The 18,712-nt window shown below is 44.1% G+C and overlaps 1 protein-coding gene across 3 annotated transcripts in view; it reads left to right on the top strand.

Moving 5' to 3' along the window:
* Positions 1–18,712, top strand: part of FRS2 (fibroblast growth factor receptor substrate 2) — a 289,441-nt gene that overhangs the window by 172,301 nt on the left and 98,428 nt on the right. For all 3 annotated transcript variants that reach the window (XM_069229609.1, XM_069229607.1, XM_069229608.1), the window contains one exon: positions 13,572–13,758. In XM_069229609.1, coding sequence (XP_069085710.1) covers positions 13,572–13,758 — 187 coding nt within the window. The remainder of the gene's footprint in view (positions 1–13,571; positions 13,759–18,712) is intronic.

The raw sequence follows: 18,712 nt of genomic DNA, 5'->3' as shown, positions 1-18,712 counted from the left end.
GCAGGCCCACAGAGTGCCAGACAGACCACCGCCTTCGGGCACCTCTCCAAGTCCTCAGATAGCTCACCGCCTTAATTATCGCGACAGAGACCTAATGCTTCAACTCTTCCGCACACATAGGCCATGGAAATGTGAGGACGCGAACATTACTGCCTACCCCGATTTTACAGCGGAAGTCCCAAAAAAACGAACTTCCTTCTTTATGGCTAAACAACTACTCCATGAGCACAACATTATGTATGCACTACTTTATCCGGCAAAACTTTGTGGGCAGGATGGTGCGAAAACTCACATATTTGCAACCCCCCAAGACACCTTGACCTGGCTCCATGACAAGGGCCTGGTCCATCCCCCTAAGAAGAAACGCAAATGCTGCATGGGCTTGGAGGCTAAACCTACACTGGTACAGGTTGTGGAAGAACTTTCGAGAGCATTGCTTGAGGCAACACGGTTCACGTGGAACTGTTTTGCAACACTCCAGACGTCCCCAGGTACGAAACAGAGCAAGGAGACCACAGTGACTCTGAATGTTTCAGTGGCCTGCCACTCACTCCCTGCTCGGCTGATGACCTCTAAGGCTGTACACATTGGTTGAGTGTTCGTGCTTATCATCGATCACCCTCTCAGCCTCAGAGGTATAAACTAAACAAAAGGGAGACCCACGCCAACTGCAATAAAAAAGACCTTTTGGAAATGACGACCCTCACAGACAGACTGAGTTAAACAAGTGTTTTGCAACTTTACTATTAACATTACCTGGCTGAGGCAGTCACCTGAACTACCACGGGAGCACTATGGCCCGCATAGGGAAGCATGATCCCACAATTAAGCGAGGAGCGGAACGAGGGAGCAGCTCGACTTCCTGTGGGCTGAGTGCATAAGCCAACTCACACAAGACATCTGCCCCCCACGAATCGTACCGTATTGACAAGTTTACCATTAAGTCTGACTGCAGGTTACGTAGTCCCAGCTCAATGTTTGTAAAGTGTTGTTTCACTTTTCCATTAGGCCTGTTGCTGTCCCTAATTACCTATGTTATCATTGCTCTCTTATTGCTGCCAATCATTACTAGTGGTTCGAGAGACGGGAGGGGTGGAGGATATCAGGGGATGGACAACATGATGTGGAGGGAACACACAAGCCCTTTACGTGGAACGTAAGGGGTATGGCAACAGCATCTAAGAGACGTTGCATACATACATACATGCATACTTGAAGCGACATCAAGTACATATAGCTATGCTCCTAGAAACACAAATCTCGGAAGTCAAACTCAAGAAACTTGGCTCCAGTATTTGGTACTGTTACATAGTCATTTGCGCGGGGAGTGGTAATCTGGGTCGCACCTGGAGTGCCCTACAAGTCAGAACGTACACATATAGATCTGGACGGACGGTATGTGGTGACTGAAGGCCAACTAGATGGCACGCCTCTGACACGCGTAGGAATATATGCACCCAATTTCAATCAAGGTAGCTTCTTGAATACATTAACACCCGGTTTGTTCCAGGATCTGGCTGGGGCTAGTCTGTGGGGCGGTGATTTTAGTTGTGTACCTGACATTGTATTAGATCGGTCTCACCCACCACTGCCGAGTGCACTGAGTAGACATGCCTCCCAAGGGTTCACAACTGGGAGGTCAGATAGAGGACTATACGATTTAAGGCGGGAGGGACACCCATCAGCACATGAATACTCCTATATCTCCCTAGTCCACGACCTACACTCTAGGATAGATCTGCTATTGGCATCTGCTGCTCTGATAGAGAGTGCAGAGCTCTGCATATCTGACTCGCACCATGTCTGACCACTGCCCCTTCTGGGTGGTCCTATGTTTGGGCAGACCGATCACAAAGATACCGACTTGGTGCTTACGGTAGAAATACTACCAAATCATTGAGTGGGATGCACACAAGGTAGTGGGACGCAGACACTTCGTGTCTGCTTCTTAGGGTGTTCGACAGGTGATACTCCGCGAGCCGACCACACTGGAGACTAAACTGAGGAAGACAGAAGGACCCATTGCCAACCAAACAGCCAGTCCTGTGCTTCGGCGTGAGCTATGTACAAACCACAGGGAAGCAGATGCTCAGCTAGGTAGATACGACTACAGGCACTACATGACATGACAATATGCAGATTGTGTCAGATCAGGCCGCCTACTGACATGGCTGGTTTGAGACACACCACAGCGAGCCCCCACTGGAGCAATTAGACTGGACTCTGGTGTGGTAGTTAACATGCAGGTGGCCATAAACGCAGCCTTTCAAACCTATCAATCATTGTACGCGGCCACCCCAGCACTCATGCAAATGTCAGCCTTTTTGAACACGCTCCCTCGGCCTCGACTAAAACCAGAGCAAACAAACGAGCTAGACAAACCCCTCGGTTTAGAGGAGGTTTACATGCCATTAGTTCTAATGGCCCGCAATAAGGTCCAAGGCACAGATGGATTACCCATTGAATATTACGCAGCACACGCAAATCACCTTCTGCAACCCATGCTCAACATGTTCCATGAAGCACACACAACAGGTCAACTGCCGGAATCACTGCATGTGGCCCTCATAGTAGTTCTACCCAAACCTGGCCACAATCCCCTGGACGTGCGCTCTTACCGTCTGCTCTCCTTATTAAACATGGATATGAAAAAGTGTGGGGAAAATACTGGCCAACAGACTCCTCCCCTTAATTCATCAATTGATACACGAGGGCCAGTCCAGTTTTATCCCCGGACAGAGCACTTTTCTGAATATCAGGAGATTAATACGCCTCCTTCACAGTAACCTAGGGTCTAATCACGACAGTGTGGCTATTCCTTGACATTGAAAAAGCGTTTGATACCCTAAATTGGGACTTTCTCAATGAAACCCTACACAGGATGGGCTCTGGGCCAGGATATATGTCTTGGATAAATACTCTGACCCGATACCCAGAATCAAGACAGGACAAATGATCTCATAGTTTTTCTATACATTGGGGCACCAGACCGGGATACCCACTCTCCCCTTTACTGTGCGCAATAGCGATGGAACCTCTGGCAGCCCGACTGCAACAGAATGCACGGCTGCCTGGCATATCTGAGATCCACATGCATCACATCATATCCCTATTCGCTGATGATCTTTAATATACTTACGTTACCACACTACCTCCATAGCAGAGGTTATGTCCTTACTGGACTCCTTTGCTGCAATATCAGGGCTGAGAGTAAACTGGACCAAATCTTGCATTTTTCCTTTAGCGCCTGTCCCCTTGGATGTGCAGCCCACCCTCCCGGACTACTGCCTACTGTGGTGCCACACCACTTTTAAATATATGGGAATACAAATATATCTCTCTACAAAAGATCTGAAGTAGGGCAACATAGACCGTGCAATCAGGTCCTTAAGAGGCTTACTTTATTTCTTGGGCTCGCTTCCACTATTGCCTATGGGCAGAGTGGCCATAGCCAAAATGTTGATTCTTCCTAAACTATTGTATTATTTTGCGGCGCTGCCAATTATCCTTCCCTGATCGTTTTTTAAAATACTACACAGCTTATTAACTGACTTGCTCTAGGGGAAGGACAGGCGTCGGGTGGCATTGGCTACGACCCAGTGCTCACAAGAAAAAGGGTGCTTTGGTATGCCTAATTTTGAATTCTATTACGCAGCAGCACAACTACAATGGCCACTGCAGTGGATGGGAGAGCCCCAGACGGCGAATAAAACTAAGATATCCAATCTCCTCTGCCAGACCCCAATATACACTTGGCTGACTATAAGACATGCCCCCCTCTACAAGGTAACATCCTGACAGACGCAGCTAGAGCCTGCGGGCTTAGATACATTCACAGCAAACATCTTAACATACTGTACTCGCCGCTGATACCAATGTCATGCTTACTAACGGCCCGAGCTACACTTGGACAACCCAACATGGACTAGACTGTCTTGTTGTTCACATAGCACAAAAATCCCTTATTGCTGGCCACAAGGAAAACTTCCCCTGGTGACAGGAATTGTGTGGGGGGGGCACATTGCTTTTCTAGAGTGTCTACACAATTAATTTCTATCCTTGTAGCACTGCTTGCCAGTTATAACTGCTACTAGTGGGAGGAGATGGAAACAGCTCCTCAAGAACCTCCCAGAGGTGCGCAACAAGGGTGTAAAGGAGATCGATGAGTGTACAGTGTTCTCCAATAAAAGCATCAGTGGAGTCCTTGATGGAGAAGACCCCGTCTAGACAGGTAAGTACTAACATCCTCTTACAGCATCATATTTGGCATAGTGTTAGGCTCATTCTCAGACTGAACTTACTGGCCTGCTAGTTAATCGTGAACATATGCTCTAGGTGGACAAAATGCTTAAACAAAACAAAATATACGACTTTGCAAAGATGAAGGATGTCCTGCAATGAAAGCAAAAGACAAACTGTTTCACAAACCCATGCAGCATCCAAATCACCGTCTGCTGTACCTAGACAACAATACCACCACAACAGTCCTTTCTGGAATGCCTGCTGCATAGCAGACAATGCAAACTCTCTAATGCTAAAACCAGAGGTGCAGAAGCACAGCCACCTCTGTCAACAAGCTGTGATACACTCTTCCTTTCCCTAACCACCCAACACCTATCAGGGAAAGAGCATGATTATTCCTTCCTCAATAGAATCAAATAACCTCAGACCAGGGGTCTTCTCTCCTCCTCTACCCTACTTTATAGAATTCCACAGCACCCTCAAAATTCTCCCTCCACATAATCAGCAGGGATCACAAAAGTTTGCTGTTGCAGGAAGTAAAAGTGCTCATCCTCAAATGAGCAGTGGAAGTTTCCCCAACACACTAACCAGGGCTAGGAGTCTACTTTCTTTACTTGAGCATACCCAACACTCCAGTTCATTCTTGACCTTAGAGCTCTAAACTACTTCATTTAGTTCAGCTGTTTCAAAGTGGTAGCACTACAGGATGTTATCCTGCTGCTCAGTGTGGAAGATCGTATGGCCTCTGTCTATCTCCAGAATGCCTACTTCCCTATCACGATACATTGAGGTCACTACCAGCATGTTAGGTTTGTGTTAAATGAAGTTTCCTACCAGTTCAAAGTACTACTATTTGGATTCACAGAAGCCCTCGGAGTATCTACCTGTAGTGGTAAAGTAAATTAGGCACAGTCACATTCATGTCTTTCTAAACCTGTGTGGCTTAATAGTAACTGGGACAAGCTATGTGCAATGCTTCACCCTCACCCAATAAACCATTCTATTTCTTCACTGACTAAGCATTATGATTAACAGAAGAAAGTCGCACTTGTGTCCTCAGTAACCCAGGCGTTCTGGGATCCATGTTCAATTCACCCATAAGCAAAGCTTACCCCTGCCCAGGAAAAGTAATGTCCTTTGAGATGTTATGTTCCACATTGAGAATGAAAATGAAACTCTTGCGAGTCATTGCGTCTTGTATTACTCTAGTACTAAGCACAAGGTTACACATGCTCCTCCTATAGCAGTATCTTTCCAAGCAGTGGTTACAAACGTCTTGAGAGAGGGTAGATCCAGAGTTGGCCTTTTTATTTTGGTTATGCTCAAGTCTTGCCACTAAATATGCTGAAATTAAACTGCTGAGGAGCAACAAAAGTAGGAAAAAGTCCACACTTTAACAGTCTTTCTAAAAGTCAAATACTCTGGCATATCTTGCATATCTTTTGACATGTTTTTTCAAGGCCATGGGGCCAAAAGCAGGAAGGCTCAACCGCATAGACGTGCTTTGTGGACAAAAAGCTAAGACATGCTGAGAAGGATGAACAAAGTAATCTATCAGGCATGCTTCTTTCTTTTAATCTTTTTACAATTTAGTGCTAATATGCCCCAAATAAATGAGCTCTGAAAAGTGTCTTAAAGGCAACAAATCGACAAATAGGTTACCAATGCAACACCTTCAAGATGGGATTGACAGAGCTCTAACATTGTGCACCAATGACTAGCCAGGATGCCTGTTTTATAGCATGGTGAGGAGTACCCTTTTAATTACAAGATAAAAACTATTACAGTGTTCCAATCCAGAACCAATAGGAAATGCCGCATCTCCAGTGGCAACAGAGAACTCGTGTGATAGATGTTGCAAATGACAGATTTCAGCTGAAATGAAATCAAGTCTTTAAACCTATCTTAAAGGGACAACTGTAATGTGGGTCAGTTGTGTGCTAAAATATTCACTTCTTTGTAAGATAACGTTCACAAAACCTATGTTCCTAAAGTTGACTTCAATACAATCCCAAAAACTTAATAATAAGTACTTTGGTCTTGTCAGTGTTAAGAGCCCTGTTACAATATCCATAGAGAGACTTAAGACAGAAATTATAAACTGCTAGAATAAAGGCAATTGCATACTACATTCTTTTCCTTGGCCAAATTCCACTTGTAAATAGTTTCCACAATGGCCTTCTTTGGTAATATCCCTCTTTCTGCTGTATAAAGCTGCAATGTGGTCTGCTGATCAATTGTTAAATAAGAATTGCTATGTGGATACCCAAGCTCGAGGAAAGACACAAGTCAGACAAGCTGGGCTAATCTATCGCTGTTTCAAAAGTTTTGAGTATCTGCTTGCAAGCCACTGCATTAGTTATTAAGTATTCTTCGGTCTGCACAGCATGTGATCTACAGCAGCACAAACTGCAAGCTGAGAACATTACCTATTAGAATAAGTTTGCAAGCTACTGTGCTGTAGATTCACCTCCCTGGATATGAGCTCTGCATGACATACATTTATCCTTTGGAGTAAAACATAATCTGAGTTGGATTCTGTGTTCTGGTGCATTGTGGACACTCCTCCCCCTCCAGTTTTGGGCCCCTCCAGTTTTGGCCAGGAAGGTTTCTTTTGTCGTTGATATTACTTCACTAAGACATGTCGGTGAGCTTCAGTCATGAACCTTGGAGGAACCCTTCTTCCAATTACATAGAGAAAGGGTGGTACTATGGACCAGTCCTAAGTTTCTACCAAAGGTGATCTCTCAGTTCCACCTTAATCTCTTGAGTTAGTGTTTTTCCCCCCATCCTGATTCGGTTGCGGAAATAGCTGTACATACTTCAGATGTTAAACAAGATTAAACAAGCCCTGGTAATCACTTACTTGCTTCCATGCAACCAACCTTCCAGAGCTTTAACAGAGCAGTCTACAAAATGTACCCAATCCTGGGAGGACTCATTTTTAGTCTCCCTGATCTTGATCCTGTATTCTGTGGTTAGCCCAAACTCATCTAGGTGTGAATCCGTTAACGCCTAATAGTCATCTGCATAGTCTTCCCCTGACAGTGTGGAGTTTGTCTATGCCTTTGTCAGAGAAGGAGAGCCACAAGATTGCTTCCCACTATCTTTGAGGGACCCTTTGTACTTCACAGCCCCTCTCCAAGGCAGTGAACCACTTGTAGATATCATCTCCCATCTTGTAAGGTGGGACTATTTTACTCAGGTTCCTAGAGTCATAGGAGTCCTCTCTGACCCTGGTGTCCCTCTCCACTTCCAGGGCCTCCCTTTCTAGAACAAACTGCTGCAGCCTCAGTTTGGCCTGGTCTAATTTCAGTCTGTGGAATTTAAATTAGAGTGGTCTGTCTCATAGGAGGTTCTTGAGACATGATTATGGACAGATGAGGAGGACCTATCTCTCCTCCTGGAGACCCTTTGTACCAACCCTCTAGGAGTAAAAGTGGGCCTAATTGATTGTCGTTCACAACTCCCCACCCCACCCCACCCCAGGACCTGCAGTTCTCCTAACATGGGTGTGGTATTCTCCAGTTTCTTCTCTGCCCTCCACAGTGTAGCCTATGTCTACCCTTTTTCTGACTAGAGTGTCAGTCTCTACTTCTTCCTCCCCCTCAACTTGGAGTAGTAATTCCAGAAATAGTTTATTGTTGGGATTTCTCCCTGTCTTCAGCTTCCTGCAGCTCTCATACTGAGAGTCTGGGTCTTGAGTTTGGTTTTACCACTGAAGACATTCTTCCTAGAGTAGTGTGGGTGCACCTATCTACTCTAAGTAACTAGACTTGGGATTTTGGGTAAGTTGGCGGTCTGGCATAGCCCTTTCTCCAAACTAGGAGGCTAGTGACCCTAATCACTAAGAGCAGTGTGTCTTAGTGCAGTGTGTCCTAAAGACTAATAGTGGACTTTCCTGTGGAAAGTTACCAGTGACCAAGTGATAAGCCAATTACAAGTGTCTTATCCCACCACTGCACCACCAATGTAGGAAGCTGGCCTGGTGTGTGGTGGACACCTAAGGTGTTGGCACCTTATATTAAGTCCAGGCAACCCCTATTAGTGAAAGTAGGCAGTGTCTAGGAAGCCAGGGCTCTCTAGAGGTAGCAGTAGATGAGCAGCCAAGACTTATCTAGGAGGTGTGCAAAGCTTATGCAATACTACAATAGTCACATAGTAATTTATCACACATCAAAGGAAAAAATAAAGTCACTTTCAGACGTTTTTCCGCTCGCGCCGGTAGATCTCGGTTCGGTACTATCTGAACTTCCCTCTTCTATAAACATCGGTATAGTTCTCAATCGCGTTTTACAAAATTACATTCGATCTGATTGTAATCGTCGGGTTTGATTAAGCGCCCTTTACTGGCGACCTTGCCCTTCTTGGGCCTACTTCGACGTGTGGTAGTCAAACAATGCCAGGCTGATGGAACAGACTCTGTTTCGCTTTTGCCCTTGGTGTCATACTAAGTTTTCATACACTGATCAGCACTCTGTGTGCAATCTGTCTTTCTCCAGATCACAGAGAAGAGAGCTGTGAAGCTTGTCGATCTTTACTTTCATAGAACACTCTTTGGGATCGAAGAGCACTTCGGTTGGAGATGACGTCCTAGTCGTCGGAACAAGTGCCCGACATCTTCGGGGAAGAAAACGCACAAGAAGAATTGGCACATCACACAACAGTTTCCATCACAGAATCCGATTCGGATCAAGATTACAATGGGGACAGCCAATCCATCCCACCGGTGCAGTAAGTTAGTATATCAGCCCCTTCCAATCAACAATAAACAACCCAAAAAACTTCAGCACCACTCTTGGGTCTCCAACTGCTTGCTAGCCTTGGTCAGACCCGAAAAATACAATCAGATGACCAACCCTTGGGTTCGGCACCGAAACACGAGACCAAAATGCATTCAGCACCGACCAAACAGCTTGCTATACCTGTTTCAGGATCGAGCCAAAAATCAGAGACTTCTACCTCGGAGCCGAAAAACTATTTCAGAGCTGACATTTTTGGCCCGACTCAAACATTAGGTTTCCAGATTTTTAGAGCTGAAACCTGTGGGTGGAAAATATACTCCAATTACTGAGGAGTCTTCTGAAATAAGGCCCATATTGGAAGTAATAGACGCTAAACAGTGAAAAATCCATATACATAAGGACACAGGAAGAATCATCGCTTCTCCTTCTCCAACAAGCAAAAGAAAATTGACTTTCCAAGAGACTTTAGAAACTGGGCCTCCACCTGCTAATATATTTAAACAAAGGAGAAACCAAAGGCACCACAACAGCCTTTACCACCACATTCTCCTTTATTTCCTGCTTTTCTACCACCTTCACAATTTTCTCCACAATCCCCTATCTCAACACCTGGGGAGGATTTATACGACACTTAACAAGATATAGATCCATGGGGCTTATATGATTCAGATCCCATTGCTTCTAATGATCCAGATTTATACCCTGCAAGACCGTCTGCACTCAAAGATACCACTGCTTACAATCCGGTTATAGCTAGGGCAGCTGCGTATCATAAGGTACTGTTACATACAGATCTTGAGGATGATTTTTTATTTGATACACTAACATCTACTCATAAGGAATATCAGATCTTCCTATGCTCCCAGGCATGCTTAAACATGCAGAGGACATTTTCAAAGAACAAGTAAAATCTAGCATTATTACACCAAGGGTGGATAATAAACCTGCACCTGCTGTTTTTATTTGAGCTTGATTGCCACCTGACACTACAGTTGTCAGTGCAGCAAGAAAAAGAGCAAATAGCCATTCTACAGGGGATGCTCCTCCTCCAGACAAGGAAAGTCGTAAATTTAACACTGCTGGAAAAAGAGTAGCAACTCAAGCTGCTAACCATTGGAGGACATGGTTATTTCCTAGAACTTATCTCTACTCCACCAAACATTCCCCCTCGCTCACACAAACTTACTCTGGAACATCTCAATTTATTAAAACAGGAGGTACAATCACTTCTTCTCAAAGATGCAATAGAGATGGTACCTATATCCCAACAAGGTTCGGGAGTGTATTCACTATACTACCTCATACCAGAGAAAGATGGTGCTCTCAGGCCAATCTTCGATCTCAGACCCCTCAGTCAGTCCATTCTGTCACAACACTTTCACATGGTCACTCTACAGGACATCATTCCCCCGCTACAAAAACAAGATTACATGACAGCATTAGATTTAAAAATAATTATTTCCACATTCCCATACATCCAACACATTGGAAATGTCTAAGATTTGTTATCGCAGGGAAGCATTACCAATTCAAAGTACTTCCCTTTGGAGTAACAACAGCACCCAGGGTGTTCACCAAGTGCCTGGCACTAGTTGGAGCATTCCTCAGAAGACAACACATACATGTCTTTCTGTATATGGACAACTGGCTCATAAAAGCCAGTACAATTCAAACCTGTTAACAGCACACGCATTATTTAGTGGACACCCTACAAAGCCTAGCATTCTCAATCAACTATCAAAAATCTCACCTGCAGCCAGCACAGATACAGCCATATCTAGGAGGCATTCTGAACACTCAATCAGCATTAGCATACCCAAACCCAGTGAGAATTCAAGATTTTCACAATCTCATATCTTAACTGCAATACAGCCACATTTACATAGTGAAGTTCATCGTGAAACTATTGGGAATGATTGCCTCATGCATGGCAATAGTACCTAATGCATTCCTAAACATGAGACAACTACAGCAGTGTCTCTCCCAACAATGGTCTCCAGCACATGGTCATATTCAAGATCTAGTGTTGTTGGACTGCCAGACTTATCACACTCTGTAATGGTGGAATCACACCAACTTGTTAAAAGGGTGGCCTTTTCAGGACCCTGTACCACAGACCAGAATCACAACAGATGCATCAATGATAGGTTGGGGAGCAAGAGGAATGGGACTCAATTCAACAAAGTTATCACATAAACCACTTGGAATTCCTAGCAGTGTTCCTAGCTTTTCTCAAACAGATCATAAACAAGACAGTGTTGATAAGGGCAGACAACATGATCACAATGTATTGTCTGCAAAAACAGGGTGGGAGGGGGGGGGGGGGGGCACCCTCATCTCAATTGTCCCTTTTAGCACGGACAATCTGGAAATGGGCAATTCAAAATCACATTCAACTACTAGCAGAGTATATTCCAGGGATACATAATCAACTAGCGGACCTCTTAAGCAGGACGCAGCAACAAGTACACAAATGGGAGATTAACCCACAAGTGATTCACCAATGCTTCCAAATTTGGGGAACTCCAGACATAGACCTCTTCACCACAAGCAAAAATGAAAAACACCCAAACTTCACATCCAGGTACCCACACCCACAATCCAAGGGCAATGCTCTATGGATCAACTGGTCAGGGATATTTGCTTACGCTTTTCTGCCTCTCCAACTAATTCCATTATTGGTCCACAAAATCCATCACACCTCCCTCACTATGATACTCATAGCTCCCACGTGGGCACGTCAACACTGGTACATAACACTATTGGTTCTGTCTGTAGTACCACATCACAAGCTTCCAAACAGACCAGACCTATTAACTGAGAACAAAGGTCAAATCAGGCATCCCAGAATGCTCACCCTGGTGATTTGGCTCTTGCGGATATAGAATTTGGCTATCTACAGCTTCCATCTGAATGTATGGATATTTTAAAGGAAACACTCAAACCTACAACTAGACAGTGTTATGCAGCTAAATGGAAACATTTTGTATATTAATGCCAACCCAAAAACATTAACCCACTTAAAGCATCAGTATAAGATATTGTCTGTTACTTGATTCATTTACAAAAAGCAAATCTTGCATATTCATCTATTAAAATCCATTTAAAGGTAATAGCTGCTTACCTCCAAAACAGACAGCATACTTCTCTGTTTGATTCCTGTTATAAAAGCTCCTATGGAAGGCTTTAAAAGAATTATTCCACCTAGAGCTCCACCAGCTCCTGCCTCGAATCCTAACATCGTGCTCACAAGAATTATGGGTCCACCATTTGAACCCATGCATTCTTGCACTTGCCAGTCTTTGTTACGGAAGGTTGCTTTCTTAGTAGCAACCCATTGTTACATTTATTATGAAATTGAAGTGTGATTAATTGCAGAATTGTGATTTTAGTAGTAACTTGACAATGCTTATCTACAGCACCTTCTGTGGAAGATTGCATTTCTAGTGGCTATTACGTGTGCGTGAAAGTATACCAATGAACCATGAAAGGTTTTTCTTCACCTCAAACGGCCAAGAATACCCTTTGATTTTTCAAATGTTTTAGTTTTATTAGTCAGACTGTCCTTTACTTTTTTTCATCCAAATACAACACCCGAGCACAGGTTGATGTTGGTTATTATTTGGATTAGAGTAAAGTTCATAAGGTCAAAAATAGTGTTGCTAATTTTAGTTCTGTGCTGACAGGCTTAGTTTAATTTTAACAGATTATTGTGAATAGTTTGTGTTGTTACCTGTGTATAAAAAAATAAAATAGGTTGTTACCTGCTAAACCTAGGACCTCTTCTACAAGGCGGAAGGCAACTACTGCTGCTCCAATGAGAAAAGTCCAGTTTCCTGACCATTATATCCTAGCTTTTGAGAGAAAAGTCCATGCTTTTACCAAACATCATTGCCTGGATGCAACGGCAAGATGTACTTTAATGGGGTCAGGCTTCTCTTTGTAACTTCTTTTGGGTTGACTTTGCGCTTTTTAGCTTCTTCCTGTTTGACTTTTAGGGGTACTATAAAGATCCCAGTAATAAAGAGGAAAATTGACATGCAATGTTTGTTTTTCAGCATGTGTGTCCTGGCAAATGAATATGAAGTGGTCTCTGTTAGAATTAGAACTAGAAAAAGATTTATTGCACTAATTTATTCTTAATGCATCAATGTGCACCTATTTTCTTTAAAGGGTAACTACTTTTGCACATTGTTTTTTTGTGACAGTTTTGTAAAGCGTATGACGTTCTTCCAGGATCTTGTTTAAAAAAATAAAAAATACAAAAAAACTTGGCAGTGACCAGACACCACATTCAGACATGACCATTCTTTGTGTTTCCCATCTTCTCTTACTTTGCTCCTTGTGTGTTACTTAATGTCTATGCTAATGGCCCAGTGGTCAACACTGTAGCTGCTTGCTACACAAAACTTCAAAATTACACGTAACAAATTGTGTGGGTCTTTATTTCCTTTCAGATCCTGCCTTATGAACTGTTTTTAAAAGATTAATTATTTTTAGACCTCCTTTATGTAAATGTTTTTAACAGTTGTATTGAACCTTCACATTTCGCAGCTCTAAAGTTGTAAGCTTATTCCTTTGAAGGTCATTAATGTGGATGATGATGGTAATGAGCTGGGTTCTGGCATAATGGAACTTACAGAATCAGAGCTTATCCTATACACCCGCAAACGTGACTCTGTGAAATGGCCATACTTGTGTCTGCGACGCTACGGCTATGACTCCAATCTTTTCTCATTTGAAAGTGGTCGAAGATGCCAGACAGGACAAGGTACGTTGATATTCTCACACTTCCAAAATCTCAGCTTACATAGATCCTGCTCAATTGAGATGTATCAAAGCAGCATTATAAACTGGTTTGATATTTTTGCACAGTTCTGTCTTCATTTACAATTAACACATTTTTCTACCCGCCATTGTATGTTGTGTATGGCTGATTTCACTTTCACTTTTACCAGCCCTATGACTACTCCATTGGCATAGGGTACCGCTAAACTTAAGAAACCAAAGCCTATTCTTTATGTCTTAAAGTTTTTTTTAAACTCTTCTCATGAGCTTCATCTGCCCCTTCGTCTTTCCCACTCTTGACATTTACAGCACAAACATTTAATCACATTTCTATGCTTCGGCCAGTCAGATGTGTTTTTCATGTCTTTCTTAATGTGACTGTGTTTTAACACTCCATGGGTTGACTTGACCCATTTACCCTACTAAAAACCCTTTGTAATTTTACAGGTATGTTAAAAGCTCACTGCTATCCCACCACTATCCTTTGCTTTCTCCCATGTCATTTCTCCCTTTATTCAGTTTGGAATATTTCATTGTTTTCTATTCAGATTTCTTAATCTGTGTTCAGTCTTCTTTAAAGCTACAGATTTCTAAAATGTTCTTTAAAGATTTATCCTGTATAGAACTTTTTCTTCCTCACATCCTGTTTAGCAAAGTACTGTCAGATTTGGTGTTAATCTTTTCTTTACCCACCTGATTAATACTGCAAACCAGTGGAATAGCCAGGGTGCAGTGGACCCTAATACGAGCAATGTGTGGGATATGGGCCCACATTGATTAACATTTGTCTCGCCTGGCGAGCCATTCCTCAAACATCTCTGATATAATCTGAACCTTACACTTCAACACATTTTACCTTACCTATGCCCTGAACCATTACCCCATCTATGAGCTGCAGTTCTGGGAGACAAAGCCATAACTATTATAAGAGAAGGGACAGTTAAGTAACAACCCATATATTAGCTTTGTTTTTACTAGAATAAACAACTAGTACATATATAGGAGTAATAAATGGAAATAACTTTGCAGCAAAACACTATTTACAGTTAACTCCCCAGCTAATGATCGTTTATATTAACTGCTGTATACCTACACCTCAAAGCAGCTTGCACAAAAACAGTTAAATACCAGCTAGATCAGTTTGTCCTTTAATAGAAAATTAATGCAAACCTATTTTACACTCACACATTGTCTTTGTATGTCAATCCATGCCTATATCCCAGTGAAAAAATAACATTAAAAAACAAGGATTGAGGTGGAGGTAGTGTCTTTGAAGAATATAAAGAATATTCCTTTGACTAGTAGGAGTAAATGTACCTGTCCTTTTTACACTGTCTGCAAAGGAAAGAATGCTTTTCACAATCCTAATGCTTCCTAATAGCCAAGTAGTGGATTTCTTTTTATTATTATTTGACTAAATAAGTGACGGAATGCCCTCTCTCAAAACAATTCAAGAGGGTTAAAGTCCCGGCTGCAGAAATGTATGCAAAACTACAGGTAATTTTCAAAACCAAAAATAAAAAGTTCTCCCTGTTGTGGTTTGTGTACTTTGTAGGCTCGAGCCTGCGAGAGCATGTGCTAGTGCATGCGTCTGGCCTGCGAGAAAGTCATGTTAACAAAAAAGGGCCTGGAGCCCGCCCCTTGCTTACCTTTTGCTGTCTTGCCTGCCACTCTTCTTTGCAGCCTCGTAATTTGTCATTGCAGGTTTGGCATAATTTTTGTTCCTCTCTGGAGAAGGGGCCAAGCACTAATTGATTCAACTTAATCAGTGCCCTCTGCTTCTCCAACATGACTGAGGTACTTCTAGTATCCTGCAAACGGAAGGCGAGTGACTGGCAAAAATGTGCTGCGCAAGACAAACAAAATTGCAAAGTGTTATTTTCTATAGTTAACTTTCTTTTCTAACTTTGCACTCGTTTCATTTTTGCTTGTGGGCAGTGTTCTCAAATGATGAGTATTATCTTGTTCTAAATATTGCAAAGCACCATTATTTCTGTGTGTGTAATTTCTGAAACTGTTTTAACACATAATTAAGTAAACCCCAATCCCCCCGCTCCATTCTGCGCCAATGTACCACACCTCACCCCACATCAGTCCAGTACACCTTAGACCAATCCAGTCCACCCCACCCCACTCCATTCCAAACCACTCACTCCAATCCTCCAAACCTGCCCCACTCCAGTCGAAAGCAGTCTGCCCCACTCCAGTCGAAAGCAGTCTGCAGTCCAAAAACACCTTCCTCATTCCAATCTACCCCACTTCAGTCCAAAACAATCTGCACCACTCCAAAACGATCTGCCCCACTGTAATCCAGAAGTCTGCCTGAGTCCAGTGCAAAACGACCTGCCTGAGTCCAATGCAACGCAGTCTGCCCCTCTCCAGTCCGAAGCAATCTGCCCCAGTCCAAAGCAATCTGCCCCACTCCAATCCAAAACAATCTGCCATACTCCAAACTGCCCCACTCCAATCTAAAGCTGTCTGCCTCACTCCACTCTGCCCCACTCCATTCCAAAAGAATCTGCACCACTATAATCTGCCCCACTTCAAAACAGTCTGCCCCAGGTTAATCTGTCCCTCTCCAATCTACCCAACTCCAATCCAAGTCTGCCCCTCTCCAGTCCAAAGCAGGCTCCCCCACTCCATTCCCAAGAAATTGCCCCACTCTAATCCAAAACAATTCACCCCACTCAATCCACCCCACCAATCCAGTACAACCCACTTCACCCACACAAATCCATTCCACCTCAGTCTGATCCACTGCAATCCACGCAAACCACCCAAATCCACCCGCTCCAATCCACTCCAGCCTAATCCACCATAATCGACCCTACTCAAATCCAATGTACCCCACCCCAATTCAAAAATTCCAACCTACTTTAATGTGCCACCCAGTCCACCGACCCAGAATCCATTCCACTCTAATCCACCTGCTCTCAATCTATTCCACCTCACTCCAGTGCATACCCACCCCACTGCAATCCTCTCCATTCCTCCTCACCCCATGCCAACCCATTCCACCCCACCTCACTGTACTCCAATCCACCCCATTCCACTTAATTACACCTCACTCAGTCCAATCTATTCAGCCTACCCCACTCCCATCGCCCCTTCTCTGCCCCACTCCAGTCTACCACCTACCATCCATCCCATCCCACACATCCAACCCACCCCAGTCCTATCACTCCAGTCCACCCAACCAAATCCAATCTAATCCACCTCACGCCAGTCCACCCCAATCCAGTCTGCTCCGCTCTACTCCAATCCAGTCCATCCCCTACCTCGACTCCACTCTACCCTATTCCACCCCACTCCATGACACTGCAGCCTATAACACTTTGCCTCTGAAGTCTATTCCCCTCTGTTCCTCCCACTCCACTCTAAACCAACAAATCCACTCTACAATCAGTCCATTTGTAGAGCGCGCACTGTCACTACTGAGGGTCTCTGGGCGTTTTGGTGCCTTGTCTCCCTTCGAAAAGCCTGGTCTTGAGCTTTTTCTGTAACTCTGTCAGGGTTTTTGCTGTTCGGAGGTGTAGCGGTAGGAAGTTGCAGGCCTTGGGTGTAGGAGAACAATCGGCCTACGAAACAGCTGCGGCAGATGTGTGCGAGGGCCAGCGTGGCAGAACCCTGGTGTCTTCCTGGCTTGTGGAGGCTTATGTGGTACTTGATAAAAAAGATGTTCCTTTATCATGCAGTGCTTTGTAGGCATGAATGTGGGTCTTGAACTAGCATCTCTTCTGGATGGCAAGCCAGTGGAGCTGTCTGAGGGTGGGAGGTGATGTGGGTCGGTTTTGGTGGGTCCAGAATGAGCCTTACTGCAGTATTCTGTATGGTCTGGAGTCCGATGTAGAGAGCTTTGCAGTAGTCAAGGCTGCTGGAGACGAGGGCCTGTGCGACTGTCTTCAGATGGGGATCCATCTGAAGATCTTGCGGAGCATGTGGAGGTGTAGAAACATGAGGAGGTGACTGTGTTGATTTGGTGTTTCATTATCAATTAGCTGTCAAGGGTAAGGCCAAGGTTGCACGCCTGGGTTGTTGGTATGGGAGTGGGTCTGAGTTCCGCTGGCCACCAGCTGTGGTCCCAGGTGGAGCAATTGTTACAGAAGATTAGTCCTTCTGTTTTGTTGGACTTAAGCTTGAGGCAGCTCGCTTTCATCCATTTGGTTATGTCTGTCATTGTCCTACAAAAGCTGATTTTGGCATTGGTTGTGTTTTCAGTGAGGGAGAGAATGGGGTGTGTGTCGTCAGCGTAGGAGATTTTTGCGGCCGTGGCATCTGACTATGTCCGTGGGGGGGGTCTAGGTTGATAGGTGGCGTTGTCATGTTTATTTTGAACATGGTGGGTCTGAGCGAGGATCCCTGGATATACTACAGGGGATGTTCTTAGGTGTTGATGATAAGGGAGTCAGTCGGATGCTCTGCGTTTGTCCAGATAGAAATGAGGCAATCCGATTGAGGGCTTTTTGCTGTATGTCAATGGTGTTGAGTAAGTCAATGAGGGTGTGGTAGGAGACTGTGTCAAATGCTACTGAGAGGTCAAGAAAGATCAGGGCCGTGACTTCTGCAGTCGAGGAGAGCTCTTATGTCTGTGGCAGCAGTAAGTGCGGTCTCCGTGCTGTGGTTTGTGCAGAATCTAGCTTGAGATGAGTCAAGGAGTTGGTTGAGTTCCAGGTATTGAGTTGTTAGTTGATGGCCTTCACTAGTACTGTGGTGGGGGAAGGGAGGAGTGAGATCAGTCAGTGGTTTTTGAGGTTGCTGGTGTTAGCCAAGGGCTTTTTCAGGAGGTGTCTGACCTCCGTATCTTTCCATTCGTCTGGAAAAATTGCTGTGGTGATGGAGGTGTTAAGGATGTTGAGTTCCGTGCTGATAGGGTTGGTGCTGAGGTTGAAGAGATGGTTGGGTTGGTGGAGGACCTGAAGTGGATGGACAACATGATG

The sequence above is a fragment of the Pleurodeles waltl genome, chromosome 4_1, assembly GCF_031143425.1.
Source record: "Pleurodeles waltl isolate 20211129_DDA chromosome 4_1, aPleWal1.hap1.20221129, whole genome shotgun sequence".
NCBI classification, from domain to species: Eukaryota; Metazoa; Chordata; class Amphibia; order Caudata; family Salamandridae; genus Pleurodeles; species Pleurodeles waltl.
This window is presented reverse-complemented; position numbering and strand designations above follow the sequence as displayed.